The sequence below is a fragment of the Tamandua tetradactyla genome, chromosome 1 (genome assembly GCF_023851605.1).
Source record: "Tamandua tetradactyla isolate mTamTet1 chromosome 1, mTamTet1.pri, whole genome shotgun sequence".
Lineage (NCBI taxonomy): Eukaryota > Metazoa > Chordata > Mammalia > Pilosa > Myrmecophagidae > Tamandua > Tamandua tetradactyla.
In genome coordinates this window covers 199,779,037-199,795,359 of record NC_135327.1, presented here as the reverse complement: position 1 = coordinate 199,795,359, position 16,323 = coordinate 199,779,037, and the positions used below count along the sequence as shown (strand labels likewise).

The following is a 16,323-nucleotide window of genomic DNA, read 5'->3' as shown; positions in this document are numbered from 1 at the left end:
AAATAATCATGAGCTAAGTTTTCTTGCCTGATAATACACCCAGGACATGGTCTGGAATTTCTCAGGTTCTTCAGCCCCAAAGCTTGGATAAATGCTGAGATTGCATGGGCAGTAATTATGGAGATCATCGATACTAGCTTTCACCATTTCTCCAAAGTCAGCCTGTCACCGTTTTCTCAGGGATCCGGTATGAGTTTTGGAGCAGGGATGAGCTGCTCTTTTTTTTTACATGGGCAGGCACCAGGAATCGAACCCGGGTCCTTGGGCATGGCAGGCAAGCATTCTTACCTGCTGAGCCACTGTGGCTTGCCCATGAGCTGCTCTTAACCACACATATGCTCAGCATGTGTAAGAAGGGATTTTGTTACAAAACAAAGAAAATATATTCATATAAACTTTGTCTTTCCAAAGGCATATTGACTCTGATAGATGTTTCAAGCATCTTGAGCACCTTTAGCTCCATTTCAAAAAGGAAGAGATAAGGGTACTGAAGAGGGGTTGGAATGAGACTTCACTCCCAGGGGAAGATCCCATCCACCACGGTGCACAGAAGGAATGCCACTTCACTCCTTCCAAACCATAATAGCCTTTCTTCCAGGTTGCTAACACTATTTTGGTAGTGGACACAATTTTATTTGACAAATTGAGAAACTGACCAGACAAGAGTCAGAGCAGGCCTTGCCTGAAGCTGTGTTCCCAATGGGTTGGGAATTTACAAGGTTCCTCTAGATATTTTAAACCTGGCTTCTTTGAATGCTTGTAACAATGTATAGTTTATATCATTTTATTTTGACAGGTATCAATTGTTTGCTTCAGATAGCTTTCATTTGTCATATCAAAATAACACCACTGTTAACTATGAATTTCTGTGAATGCTACGTCCTTTGATGTCAAATACATCATAAACCACAGAAGGTCTTTCATAAGGTCTTTTGTTTAAAGATACACATAAGCTAAAGAGAGGTACTGGTCAAAGTCACTCTTTTAGTCAGGGTTCTCCAGATAAACAGAGCCAACAGGGGATTCTGTAAGTATGAGATTTATAAAGGTGTCTCATGCAACCATGAGAATGGAAGAGTCCAAAATTCATACAGCAGGCTGTGAAGATGGTTGCTCTGATGAAGAGTCTGGACAAACTCCATAGGAGAGACTGCTGGCTGAAGAAGCAGCAGGAAGGTCTCTCTTCCACAATAAAAGCCTTCAACGGATTGGATTTTCTCATTGGTGGGAGGCACACCTTAGTTGAACGCAGATGTAGTCAGCCACAGATACAATCAACTGACGGTGATTCAATACATCAACCTTCCTGCTTATCAACCAGTCACAAGATATCCTTGCAGCAAAGGGTAGAGCAGTGCTTGCCTGACCAGACAACTGGGCATAATCACTTGACTAAGTTGACACCAGAACTAACCATCACAGTCACCAACTCTCAGTCTATCCAATGATGTAGGCCATTCAGGCATCTTCCAATCTCACAATTGTTCAATACAGTACATACTATGTGTTTCAAAGTACACTAAACATTATGAAAGAAAAATGCTAATAGTTGGCCCTTGCCCTTAAGGATTTTAGATCGCTGCATAAAATAAATGTGGTGTACAGTTCACGGTTCGGTCATCTTCTCATATAATACTGAAATGAAAGTGAAAAATAATGTCACAGAAAGAATGTTATTCTTGGCGCTAGAAAAAATAACGTCACAGAAAGAATGTTATTCTTGGCGCTAGAAAAAAATGATTTTAAATCATGGCCGATCAATGGTTGCATGATTGTGCTGGTTTGAAAGTGTTGTGTATCCCAGAAAAGCCATGCCCTTTAATACTGACTCAACACCGTAGGGTGGAAAACTTTGATTAAGTTGTTCCCATGGAGATTGACCCACTCAATTGTGGGTGTGATCTTTTGATTAGATTATCCCCATGGAGATGTGGCATGCTCAATTGGGGGGGGGTAGCCTTTTGATCAGATGGAGATGAGACTTAACCCACTTAAGGTAGGTCTTGATTAGTTTATTGGAGTCCTTTAAATGGGGAGACATTTTGGAGAAAACATATTTGCTTCAGAGCTGACAGAGATGAAGACATTTGGAGATGCTTGGAGTGCTGACAGAGAGCTGATGCCTAGACAGGGACGTTTGGAGATGCAGAGCCCTGCAGGTGTTGCCACGTTCCTTCCCATGAGGTTCCAAGCAAGCCAGAAGCCAGGGTTGTGTCCTGGAGGATCTAAGTGAAGGCCCACAGACAATTAGAGAGGAAACCACTGGCATCAGAAGCTGGAAGCAATGGAACTGGGAACAAGGACCAGCAGAGGCCAACCACATGCCTTTCCATGTGACAGAAATAGGCTTTTCTTGATTAAGGTAACTTTCTATGGATGCCTTAGTTTGGATATTTTTATGGTCTTAGAATTATAAACCTGCAACTTAATAAATCTCCTTTTAAAAAATCCTTCCATTTCTGGTATATTGTACTCCAGCAGCATTAACAAATTAAAACAATGATCTTGAGCAAGTTAATTCAATTGTGAGTCTCAGTCTTCTCATTTCTCAAGTGAGGATATTACCTATATCCCATAGTTGTGAAAATAAAATAAGTTATAATATATTAAAGTTTCTAGCTCAGTATCAAACATATAATAAGTGCTCATTAAACATTATTATGTTCATTCATTCATTCATAATTGCAATACAGAGATAAATGGAGTAGAAAGAAATTTGGGCCTCTGCTGGGGCTTACCTGATAGGTATTTTTAGGCATGCATAGAGGAATAAGGAAAGAATTTCACTGAGATATACAGATAACAAAAATATAGAAGGTACATTGAGAGTGTGATTTGTGGGAAATGGTCAGGAAACCTTTCTGTGTGGAGCAGTGAGTATATACTGGGAAGAAACAGTTGGATAAAATAGCTTAGAGACAGAATGGATAGGGACCTGAAAATTAGTTGTTGTTTAGGTTATGTAGTAGGTAATAGGGAATTACTGTGGCTTTTCAAGCAGAGAGTGAGACAAAGGAAAAAACACGGAGGATAGGTACATGTGGGCTGCACTGGAAGGAGATGATCCTAGACAGGACATTGAAGGAGCCGGCCTGGAGTTCAAGGTAGGACATTTTCAGTTGGCTTCAGTCCTGATTAAGAAATTCTAGTTCTGACATTACTAATCATTAAATATATAGTCCATATCAACCCTGGATTTGGATTGCTTTTCTCCTTTAAGGAATGTTATCTTACACTCAATATTGGCTGCTTATATAGGGAACTGGTGGAAGGAGTCATAAATACATATGTTTACACTGACCTGAAAACTACTGCCACCATTTCTAAAGCTTAATACAAATTCATATGAGTGATGTGGCGAGTCAGAGTTCAGATGTAAACAGAGAAGTAAAAAACTTGACCTTCAGGCTAGGGATTGGGTGCTTGATCATCCAAACACTCTGTGTTTATGAGAAAAGGTAAGCTCTCTAAAGACAGGCCCATTTCCTCCACCAGTTTGGGGCAACTTCATTCAAGTTTTTGGTTGTAGAAAAGACAGAAGCTACAGACTAGGGCTAAACTAATTTTTAGTATACATGGGCAAAAATGTTAGCGTTGTGTGGCTTCCTTTTTTTTCCTTTAATGCGTTGTAACATGAAAGGTATGGCTTCCTTTTAACCTGAGTGCTTTGGCCACTGCAGTACATCGTGTGTCAATCTTGCTCTTGAATGTCTGCTACCATGGCAAGGCTGTGTGGTTTGACTGAGCTTGGGGTAGTTGGCTGTGTTGCTGGACTAAGGTCTGGGGGAAGTTGGAAAGCCTTGACTTAATGAACAATTCAGTTATCTCCATTGAACGCTACACTTTGGGATTTTCTGACCCTGACTTGGAATTTGGGCTTCTCAATGAGGAAAGACCTTGGCTTGTGTTTGGTACCATCCATGGTTGGGGGCTCCAAATACAACTTCATCACGTGCACAAACTGGATTTGTGGTACTTTGCCAATCAGCCTCCCAGCAGGGTTAACACTATCAGCTCGTCTTTTTCACAGGATTGTTGCAGAGATATAATAAAAGAATGGATACGAAAGTTCTTTGAAAAATTGTAAAATGCCCTCCCAATAGCAGTTGCTTTATGACCTTTCTAGCTCTACATGGGAGGGTGTCAGCAAAAAGGTTTCTGCACCACAGGCCATCGGATCATTGAAGTGTTTAAGTCTCTGTCAGAGGTAGATCTTCCTTTCAGACTTGAAGCAATGGTAGATCAAACCCAGGTGAAGTCACTGGAATATGCACACTTTTAGATTTGTTCTTTTTTTTTCTTTCTTAGAAGGACTACCAAGAGGGGTGATACTTAAGAAATCCATCCCTTTATAATGGGCCGAGAGGTGAGGAATTCCACCCAGAAGGAATTCAAACTATTCTTCAGGTTTATGCTCAGGGCAGCGTATAAACTGTCCTGTCAGAAGCTTTCCACTCCACTTCCTGCCTCTTCTTTCCAACTAGGACTTGCCACTTACTTCCCCAACTCTGAGCCTGTCAAATACAAAGCGCTCCAAAGCAAATAATTTGTAAGGATGAGAAATAGCAAAGTAGGCAGCTCCTCTTGCAGATCAGACACTGTCACCCTTAAGAGCCCCAAGAAAGGGGCAAAGAGAGGAAGATATAGGCTTTGGGTTAAAGGGATATAAAGACTCCTAGAATATTCTAGGAGTCCATAAGCTTTTCCCCACAGCTGCAGATAGAGTCATTCCCAGTGCACGGTTGATTATGGCCAGCCATGCAAAGTAACTCGGCTAGTGACAAAAGTTCAAAAAACAAAAGAGTAACTCATTACTGGGTAGTGAATGAAAAAAAATAAATAAAGAGGGAGGGGGAATTCAAGTGCTACAGTTACTTTGGATAACAGTTTGGCAGTTTCATGTAAGTTAAATGTATGCTTACTATTTGACCCACCAATTCTACTCTAAGCATTTACTCAAGAGAAACGAAACATATGTCCATACAGAAATCTGTATGCAAATGTTATAGCAGTTTTATTCATAATGGCCCAAACCTGGAAATGACTCAAATGTCAATCAAATGCCAAACGAATAAACAAATCACGGTATATCCATTAATCCTTAGCAATAAAAAACAAAAACAAGTACATGCAACAACATGGATGAATTTTAAGAGCAATTATGCTAATTAAGGGGCCAGCCACAAAAGACTACACACTATATGACTCCATTTATATGATGTTCTAGAAAAGACAAAACTATAGGGTCAGACAACAATTCAGTGGTTGCTATAACCCAAAGGTTGTACGGGAGGGGCACAGGAAATATTTTGGAGGTGATGGAAACGTTCTGTATCTTAGCTTTAGGGGTGCTTACATCATTGCATACATTGTCAAAATTTATTGAACTATATTTTAAAGGCATGAGGTTTATTATTTGTAAACTATACTGTACTAACCTATAATAATATATATGTAATAAGTGAATACTTTTCTTTCCATCAAACCCTTCCTATCCCATTATCTAGTCTGGCTGCCCCTCCCAGAGACAGATGTTGTCCTTGAGTACCTCCCTTTCCTACTCCAGGTTGCCCCTGAGGTTTGATTTAAATCAGTGTCACCAATGTAAACAAGGTAGGGGACTTTGTGTTTGACTCTTGACTAGTGACCACCTGGACCACAGAAATGAGAGGAAGGTGTTAGAAAAATAAAACAAACTAGACAGCAAGAGTCATGGATTTTCTTTTCACTGTTGATCTAACACCTGGCATAATGTGCTCAATTATTTCTTTAGCATGATGGGATGCATAACACATTGTAAACTTTTGCAAGGCTCCAACTCTCCAGCGGTGTCAGCCAAATGCACTAAGGCATTTCTCTTTAGGAAAAAAAATCTATGAACAAGGTGAGAACTGACTTCAGGGGTTGTAAAATAGCTCCATCCCAGGTGACTGACTCCTTGGGCCTAATGATTAGATTCAACATACATGCTTCTAATCTTGTGTGCCTTAGAACTGACCCAGTGATACTTCAATGTAAGAAAGTGATCAACAGCCAAAATGAAAACAATAAAATACTGGATGGTTTTAAACATGGTTGCTGGTTATACTCAAGGCACTTGTCTACAGAAGCCCCAGAATGTGATCTCATTGAAATGGAAATAGTTGATGTAACTATTAAATTCCACAAGGTGGAGCCCATGAGAAATACAAGTTTGGGTCAGCCCAGAAACAAGATCAAAAGAAACACTGCTGTGTCGCTTTATGGGAATAAATTAAGGCCACAAAAGTGTGGGCTGTTTCTCACCTCTTTAGTGCAGACTTTGATGCTATTGGGCCTTTACTGGATATCATTAAATAAATCTCCAAGAACATTGTTAATCTGAGATCTATGACTATTTCCACAAATCCATTGAGAAGGAAATTGAATCTATTGGAGGAAATTTAGGGCTTATTTCTAGAGATAGAAGTCTTATTTCTTATCTACACTAAAATACAGAGTACACTGTGGCTTTTAGTAATGACAGCCAGGAAAAGAAGGCGCAGGGTCAACTGATCTTGCTTCCACATTAAAATCACCTGAGTAACTTTTTAAAAAATTGTATAATATATACACAAAGCAAAGAAAGAAAAAAGCAATAGTTTTCAATACACTCTTCGACAAACAGTTACAGGACACAGATCCCAGAATTTGTCATGGGCTACCATACCATCATCTCAGACCTTTCTTTCTGCTGCTCCAGAACATAGGAGGCTAGAAGGAATAAATATTTTTTTATCATCACAATCGACTCTTTTTTTCTTTTTTTGTGAAAAACAACATATGTACAAAAAAGCAACAAATTCTAAAGCACAGCACAAAAATAAGTTATAGAACAGATTTCAGATTTTGGTATGGGTTACAATTCCACAATTTCAGGTTTTTACTTCTAGCTGCTCTAAGATACTGTAGACTAAAATAAATATCAATTTAATGATTCAGCAATCATACTCGATTGTTAAGGAGTGTTTCTCCTTCTCTGTATAACTCTATCATCTCACTATCTTACTATCCCACACTTGAATAACTTTTAAATTATCCTGAGGCCCCATCCTTAGAGATTACAGCTTAGTCAGTTTGGAGTTGGGGCCATATATTCATGTTGTTACTAGTAAACATTACTTAGTTATTTAATTTCTTCAAACTACCAACCAACATTTACAGAGTAACTTTTGTGCCAGGAACAACTCAAGGGATATGAATTTAAGCATTTAGTGATCAACCCTGAGCCTGACAAAATGATGAATCACACTTATTTTCACCTCATTTTGTTTTAAAACATTTTAGATATACTAAGGAAGTCCTTGAGGACAGTAAGCCATTAGGTTGAAAAGAATGGTTGACGTGGGCTCCCTGTGCCTGTGGGTCATGGATTCTAATCCACTGACTAACTTCAGCCCTATCACCTTCACTAGTGGAAAGAAAGCAAGACCTATTGATGCAGGCTCTTTGCAATTTTTATTGTGCTAAGTCATAATAGCATCCTGAGCTACAGTCATTTGTATCATAGACACGGTCTAAGCACCTCCCATCTGAACTCCTCTCTCTTGTATCTTAGAATGATGGAGAGGAACATGTCAGGCAATGAATACATATTGAGAACATTTCTAAACATTCTTTTTAGAAGAATTATATACCCAAAAAAAGATAACTAGCAATTTAAGAGAAGAAGAAATTAAAGCTTGAAATGAGTAGCAATACTTCAGGAGTTAGGCAGTTATAGGAGGATTTTTACATTAGGATATTTTAATGCTGGGGCTTGAAGAATCAGACAGATTTAGATACAAGGAGAACAGTGAGCAGGAGATTTGGGTGTACATGCATGTCTGTGGGGGGGGTGTTGAAGAATGGAGCAAGCAAAGGTAAGGACAGCTGGGAACACAGTCTGTGTTTGGAAGCAATGACTGGATACACTTTAGCATGGTTGGTTCATAAAAGGGAGGATTGGCAAATATAAAGCACTAAATGCTACCATGCTTTCTTTTCCTGCTCATTGCAGGCAGTAACTATTGGTTATACCACTCTTTCCCACAGTGTCTGACATGGATTTATTTAAACTCAGACCTCCAGGAAGCCATCAACAATAGATCAGAGTTGGCATTGAGGATGAAATTTATTTCTGCCCCAAATGTAGGGAAATTGTGGGGAAAGGAGATTAATTAGATTGGGCAATATCATGGGGGTCCTGAAGTTGGGCTTCAAGGTTCATCATAAATAGAGCCTCCTGTAGTAATTACTTTAAGGTTCATCATGAATAGAGCCTCCTGTATTAGTCACTAGGCATCTAAATACACCATCTCATGATTGCCATAGTATCTCATGTCATCTTTATATCAGCCCTATGAACTGAGCATTTTATTTTCTTTTTGCATATAGAAAAACTGTGCCCAGAAAAGCAAAGTAACTTTTCCATGATTATGCAGAGAAGCTAACCGGAAATTCATTTCCATATCTCTTTGACTAGAAAACTCATGTTCTTTTGTTAATTCTTGCTAAGGGTTTAGATTTCAAAGGAAGGGGATGAGGAGGGAGAAGGAAGAAGATGGAGAGAAGGAGCAGGAGAAGCAGCTAAGACAAAGTCCGTGAGCTGTCCACAGTTCTGAAAATACCCGAAAGCCATATACAGTAGGCTTCTCCCTCTACAGTGCCTTTGTTCAGACACATAAAACGCCATTTTAAGAACATGTCTTTCTTCCACGTTTTGACTTCACATTGGTCCTTCCCCAGGGTACACAAACACTCCTATTCATGCAACTTCTGGCAGCTGTGGACTTGCTCTGCTGAGCCAAAGTGTGTCTGTGTGGAATGTCCAGCAGCTGGGTCCCTGGTGATTTACACCTTAAAATAAATGGCCAGAAAGGAAACATGCAGAACCACAGAACCTCTAACACTAGCACTGAGAATTCTCATTGCTGCCCCCCTGACTTGTTGCTTTGAATCTTCTCATGTAGTAGGTTCAACTCACAACAGGAGCAGGCTGCCAAAGATTTAATTAGATGGGCATGGATTATAAACACTTGAAATCTGTCTTCATTTTCCAAAAAAAGACTAGGCTACCCATAATCACAACTAATGTGATTTTTACATTGATTGAGTTCTCCCCAAATTCCATTTCTTCATTACTTCCCACCAGGCTTCCTAATTGAATCCGTGCCTCTAATCTTCCTTTTCCTTCAGTTTACTCTATACATAAACATAAAACTACTTCAAACCTACCAATTTTTATCACATTTACTTTTGTTCTTATTGTAAAGTGTTTTGTGTTCTTATTGTGAAGTCTATTAAGTCTTCTACATTTCCAGGCACAAACTAAAAACCCACCCAATGCTCTCTCCACCATAATCATGTGAGAATACCCCTGTTCCACCCTGGCCTGGCTCCTCACTAAATCCAAGCAGATGCTGGCTCATTGCAAAGGTCAAGCTTATTTAACGCTTTCCCTGACATGGGATATCTACTTTACATCTTCATCTATTAAAAAAAAATCTTACTAAGTGTTCTAGTTTGCTAGCCGCCAGAATGCAATACACAAGAAACAGAATGGCTTTTAAAAAGGGGACCTTAATAAGTTACAAGTTTACAGTTTTTAGGCTGTGGAAATGCCCCAATTAAGGCAAATTTATAGAAATGCCCAATCTAAGGCATCCATGGAAAGATACCTTGGTTTAAGAAGGCTGAAGAGGTTCAGGTTCTCTCTTAGCTGGAAGGGCACATGGTGAACATGGTGACATCTTCTACTTTTCTCTCTAGGCCTCTTGCTTTATGAAGCTCCCCAGGAGCATTCTCATTCTTCATCTCCAAAGGTCACTGGCTGGTGGACTCTGTGCTTCTCTCATCATTCTAGTGACTCTGCTCTGTTGCTCTCCCATCGTTCTCCACATTCTCCCTCATTCTCCCGTCACTCTCAAAAGGCATTCTCTCCAAAAACGTCTCCTCTCTTATAGAATCCCAGTAAACTAATCAAGACTCACATAGAATGGATGGAGACATGTCTCCATCTAATCAAGTTTAATAACCACTATTGATTGAGTCATATCTCCGTGGAGACAACCTAATCAAGTTTCTAACCTCTAGTTCTGAATAGGGATTAGAAGAAACCATTGCTCTCACAAGATTGATTAGGAAAAAAAAACATAAGTTTCTGGGGCTAAATAAATCCTTTCAAATCAGCACACTAAGCTATAAGGGTCAGCTCAAGCAAAATTCCTTTCTGGGCTATTTCATGGCCAGTGTTGTCCACAGTGCCCTGTTCCTTCTGCTGTTCCTAGTAGTTAAAATACTCATTTGAGCCTATCATATTGTTCTATGTCAGTATTTTTCGTTTTCAACAGGATTTTGAGCTACTTAAGGAGAGCAACCATGCTTTTTTTTTTCTCGAGATAGCACATTCAATAAGTAATTATTCAACTATGTAGTCTATCCTGCTCCTAATGGAGGCAAAACAAGAATGCTAAAAAAATAAGCTGCAGTGGGTCAGATTCAGATGAGATAGAAAGAAAAATTTATTGAGCATTGAGAGTTACAGATAGTTGGGATGCTACACGGATGCCTCTTTTAAGAGGGAAATTAAAATCACAAAGGCATTATAATTACCTGAGTGTCACGGAAAAAGCCTTAGCTTATAAAAAATATTAGGGGGAATTTTATCATTATGGGTATATATAATCCTTCTCCTTGTAAGAAAAAGAATTTAGCTGGTTAGAAAGAAAAGTGAGATGATATTTAATCAAGAGTATACATATATATAGTACATATTACAGTAATAAGAGCTGGTATATCCCAAGCGCTCACTATAAGCAAATTTTTTTGCTGTGTTTTTTGCATACCTTATTCCATGTAATTCTCATAACGAGCCTATGAAGTGGGTACTGTTATCATCATTTTAAAAATATGGGAATTAAGATAGATGGATATGAAATAACTCGCCCAAGGCTATTGGCCTAAAAGTCAGCAGCAAAATGGGGACTTCAATGTAAGTGTAACTGCAGAGAGTAAGGTCTTAAGCAGTGCATTATGATTTTTGAAAGTATTCAGAATGTATGTTAGCAATCTAGAGACTATTTTCTAAATAATGGAAAGCTCTTCTATATCCCAGCTTATAAAGTTAGAGACTAAGTCTGGCGGAAGGAATCTATATCTATTATTTCCACAAATATTGTGACTTTAAAAGTCAACTACTATTTTAAAGGCATAAAGTTTTGGTACCATATTGTTTGGTGCCTGAAAAATAATAGTGAGAAAAGTAGTGCAACATCCTTCGGAGAGGATGGACTGGCATATAAAAAACTTTCACTTAATACTTCTCCTTCTCTGTTCCATTATTTCTCAGAAGTCTGCTGGACCTAAAAATGCCAATACTACTTAATTAAGGGGTTATACATGTCCAATTTTTCTTAAAATTGATTTCCATTCTAGAAAGAGTTGATTTTCTCTAGTCCATGTGATTTTCAAAATGATCCTATTGGATAGGAGATAACATATTTGAAGTATATGTATTTTAAATAAATCAAGCCAAAGGAGAAAGTAATTCAAGAAAACATCATGTTATGAAACTGTTTAGAAGTGGACCAAGTCTATCAAAACTTGTATGAAAATATACAATATGCCTTTGATAGTGTAGCTTTAGCTGGCTACCATCTCTACCATGGAAGATTGCCTTAGTTTACTAAAATTCTGTATAACAACTTTTAATGAAGCCCTTTATGTTAAAAAATAAATTTAATTTTGTTTAAATAATTTGTGTACAAAGTACTTGTCCTTTAAGGATACAACTTTTGAAAACTTGGTATATAAAAGTCAAATATGCCCCACATAGAAGACAAATAATCTTCGAGTAAATGAAAATTCAGAGTTTTAGAATTTCCATTATAACTCTAGCTATTACCTGTAGAAAGGATTCTACCTGAGTTCAGCTACAGAGACCAAAACCACAGATGAAGGGAAGCTCAAAGAACAGAGCGTGGGATGGGCGAATGCCCCTTTCTGAAAAAGAGACAGGAAAGAGGGCACACTGTTCCTAGTAAGTTCTCTTCTGCCACTTGTGCAAAGAACGGAGGCTGTATATTTGACGGCATTGAAAACTTAAACTGAACCTTTCTCTATGGCTGGTGGGAATAGCCTGAAGTTAAGGAAAAAAATCAAGTTGTAAATGATAATCCCATCCTGAAAGATGGATGGTTTCTGACTCCAAGTGAAGAATTTAGGGGAAGGAGTGATAAAAGGAAAGATGAAAATTTGTGAGAAAGGTATCCATTTGTACCTTTACAAGTTTGAAGAATGCCTCTCAATTTCTGTGCATTTGACTATTGTGAATTTAAATATTTTCATAGAAATGTATTTTTACTTTCAAAAGACAACTGTGTTCTTCTCTGCAAAAACCACCTACAGTTTAAGCCTTAAAATGTTGAGTGATTCTAGTCCTCTGCCACCTGGTGGCAGTACACTTATACTATTGACTTTTTTGAGAGGTCAATGGTCACCCTTTAAAGATGGAAGTTGCAAAAATTTCAAGGCCTAAAAGGTCACAATGCCAGAAATCCACTGTCTCGTTAATACAAATAAGATTTTGGTAATATTTGAAATTAATTAATCAATTACTTTTCCAGAAATGACTATATGATAAAGAAGAATAGTTGAGTAGGTCGAGAACTTCATCTTTGGAGATGCTGTCAGTTTGATGCTGTCTTCCCATACAAGCAAATACAACAAGTGATCTGATACCTCTTTCAATTTACGAGAATCCTTAGAAAATAAATTAGTACTTCACTACAAATCTGACCTTTCCAGCTATAATGTTATCCTCTATATAGTGAAATTTTATCTTAATTTGAGCAAATCCAGAGGGGTTGTTTTAAAAGCAAGGGACTCAGAGCCAGCCAGTCTTGTGTTTGAATTTCATATCTACCTCTAGCTAATATGTGGTAAAGATGGACAAGGTACTTAATCTCTTAGAGCTTGTACTGTAAAATGGGGATAAGAATGCTTTTCTTGCAAAGATGCATGAAAACTAATCATTAGATGATGAAAATCATTATTATCATCATGACTATTTTAAAAGGTACTAAAAAGCAGCTCATTATAAGTTGGTATTGTCTGTGAGATTAATTATCTTGAGGCTCCAGCTATCTGAGTACTGAAACAGGCTTCAATCAGGATCGTCCTGTCTTTAAATTTGTCAGATTATTTGTCAAACTCTTGTGCCAGGTTCTCAGAATCTGTTTCTTCTAAATTATGACTGTTGCAGTAAAATAGTAACACAGTATGTTAGGCATAAAATGCTTTCTATAGTTTTGAGTTTTACAAATTTAAGATGAAATGAAATATCTATCATCTACAATAAATTCTATTGTTCCCAGAAAGGGTAGATAAATCTCAGGGCATAATTGTATTCCTATTTGTCATGACCTTTGAAAATATATAGCTGCTTGAAAAATAACAGATCAATTCTTCCTTAGTTAAGAACATTTGAGTTCCTATTTGAAATATGCTTTTAATAAAAAATTCTTATGGATAATTTATTTTTATCATGGTGGGGAATCAGTTTCTTTGTGCTTGATGCTTCTGAGTAGTCTAAGAAATTATTACTCACTTTTGTGACATATCTATACGCACTTTTCACTTGTCTGAAGTCCAAATGAAATTATTTTCTCCATTTTTGTTTTCTAAGAATATGCCCATATTCTATCCAAACTATATAGGAAATAGAAAGGCAGCAACTGTAAATGTTCATGCTGTGACTAATGTCCTATGGAATTATACTTAACAATTCCCGCTGTTTGTTTAGATTTTCTTGGAAAAATCAGGACGCCTCAACCCTTATTATTCAAAGGAGCTACACAACATTACCAGCAGCACAATTCAGTTCAATTTCCTTACAATTTTCCTGAATATATAACTTTTTCAAAATATTGTCAAAGGAACAATAGAGGATATAAAGAAGGAAGAAGAGGATGGTAATAAAAAGGAGGGTGAATTATAGGAGAATGGGGGAAGGGAGGAGAGAATGTAGAAAAGGAAAAAGGAAAAGAAGGAAAGGAAGAGAAAGAAAGAATAACAAAAACAAGAAGCCATCCTTGCTGAACTAGTCCAATTCTGCAATGTTTATTCATCTGTGTCTGAATCAACAAATGTCTTCCCCAAGATTTGATCAGCATCTTTAGCCTTTTGATATGCATATCATCCAAATGTTGCCTGTGAGGATGTCTGTGTAACACTGGAAACTTAAAAATATATATACTGCTTTTGTTCTCATTCCTTTCCTTCCCATACATACATTTTGGATTCTAAATCACGCAATCTTTTTTTTTTTTTTGAGAGACTGGATGAGTATAGGAATACAATCTGAGAATGTGAAACAGCATGAACCTGGAAGCTCAGTCTAAAATGGGCACCAATACCTTGCTTTTTATGGACACATCTAAACTCAGTCAGGGTCATGAATACTGCTGATAAACCCACCCAGGAGCTACTGAGTAGGGAGCAGCTCTTTGTACAAGTAGCTATGATTTAATCCTGTCTAACAAGTAGCTATGATTTAATCCTGTCTTCCTGAACTCTTTCACAATGCTATTGCTGAATTTACGATCACAGTAGTTTACCTTGACCCCTTGAATACTTTATGGGTTTGTTTTCTATGCAATGTAGTGGAGGGGCTTGCATTGTATTAGTGTGGCTGACTTTTCTGTTACAGGAACCCTCCTGGGAGTCCCAGGGCCAATCCACCTGCCCCAGGTGCAAGGAGGCCACACCTGATTATAAATATCTTGCTCCCCAGAATTACAAGGTAAACCTCAGAAACCGCAGCAGGAGGTGGGTAGTTATTTCCAAATGGGCAATTAGTTGGATTCTAGTGACCCTATGACATCCTTAATGTAATTATCTAAGGATGAGTCACAGAACATCAAACCCTTCACTGTTGAATGTCAAGATGCCCTGTTTCCTAACAGATAAACAACAGCTTACCTTTCTACCATCACTTCATTCTGCAGATTTTTAATTAAAAGAAAGTGAAAGAAGAATCTTACCCATGAGGAATTTTGCTCAGGACATAATATCCAGTATAGGAGTGTTGATATATCTGAAACAGATAAAAAAGCAAGTGATGAGACAAATCACTACGAATCCTCCACGTATCAGTGGACCAAAAGTAGTTAATCAGGAGACCTGGAGGGAAAGTCTTTTATTCAGTTAGCAAGTTAATTTACATATCATGTTCATTTTATTTTCATCATTTGCTCATGGTTTACAGGGCAGCCGGAGTCCTGAAGTATTCTCCATGGATACTTAGGTTTTTTATTAAGTCAGGGGTATATATTTCTAGCTTAACTAAATATAGCACCAAACTAATGAGGGAACTCTGGTCATCAGAGGTGGTCAAACATTGGTCCTTGCAGCTAGGACCAATGGGCTGCAAGACTAATGTACTGTTAGAGTTCTCTGTAAATTATGGCAAAGGTCAACCAGAAATTCCATTTTGTATCATCAGTAAGTTACATTACTGAAGCCAAGAAAGGTTTAATTGGGAAAACTCATGTCCTTCTGTACAATTCCAACTGCATCTTTTAACTTCTGAGAGAGTGATCAATAAAATTTTACTCAAGAGGTGAGTTAGAAGTAACATGGTTTGCAAAACTAAGGTAACAAGAAACAACAGTGTTTCCAAAGTTCTGTAACTCTCAACTCCCTGATGCCTCTTTTAAACTTGCAAGCAAAGAGCCTACTCACCAGTCTTCACATGCAATGATTAGAATGTGATGGATAGAAGGGGGAACATGACAACTCGGGAAATTTTAGGAGCAGTCCTCTGGAGCTTTCTGGATAGAGACCCACCCAAATGAAGAGAATGCAATGGATTACACCATAGGGTTGGAGCAAGAAAAGTATCTCACTTCCCTTTACCTGTGTAATTTCTGAGAGATGGCACTCTTTGTGGCCAAAACCATCTTTCTAGAGGTATTAGGTGAGGGGTGTATTGGAGAAGAATGACAGATCTAATGTAAAGTATGTTGTAGGGGAATTCACTTGGGGTACTGGTGATAGAAATGATCCCTTGAAAGAAACAAATAGGATTTTGCTGATATCACTGCTTTGCTAGCATGGGCTGCCACATTAACTTTAAGGAAATCACAGTGGATTTTGGAATATTTGGAGAAAAAGGACCCATATATAAAAAGTATAAGCAACCACTCTGTAAATCCCAATTATCAGGGGCTTGCAGAGACCCTAAGGCTCCTGAAACGAGGTGGGGGGGTAATGGAGGGTGATGGAAAGGAGTTTGAGAAAACTAGTCCAAACATGGTTTTGATT

At 38.1% G+C, this 16,323-nt stretch overlaps 1 protein-coding gene across 2 annotated transcripts in view; it reads right to left on the bottom strand.

Moving 5' to 3' along the window:
• The window catches only part of DPP6 (dipeptidyl peptidase like 6), a 919,284-nt gene that overhangs the window by 252,755 nt on the left and 650,206 nt on the right, over positions 1 to 16,323 (bottom strand). For both annotated transcript variants that reach the window (XM_077150875.1, XM_077150885.1), the window contains exon 6: positions 15,042 to 15,094. In XM_077150875.1, the coding sequence (XP_077006990.1) occupies positions 15,042 to 15,094 (53 nt within the window). The remainder of the gene's footprint in view (positions 1 to 15,041; positions 15,095 to 16,323) is intronic.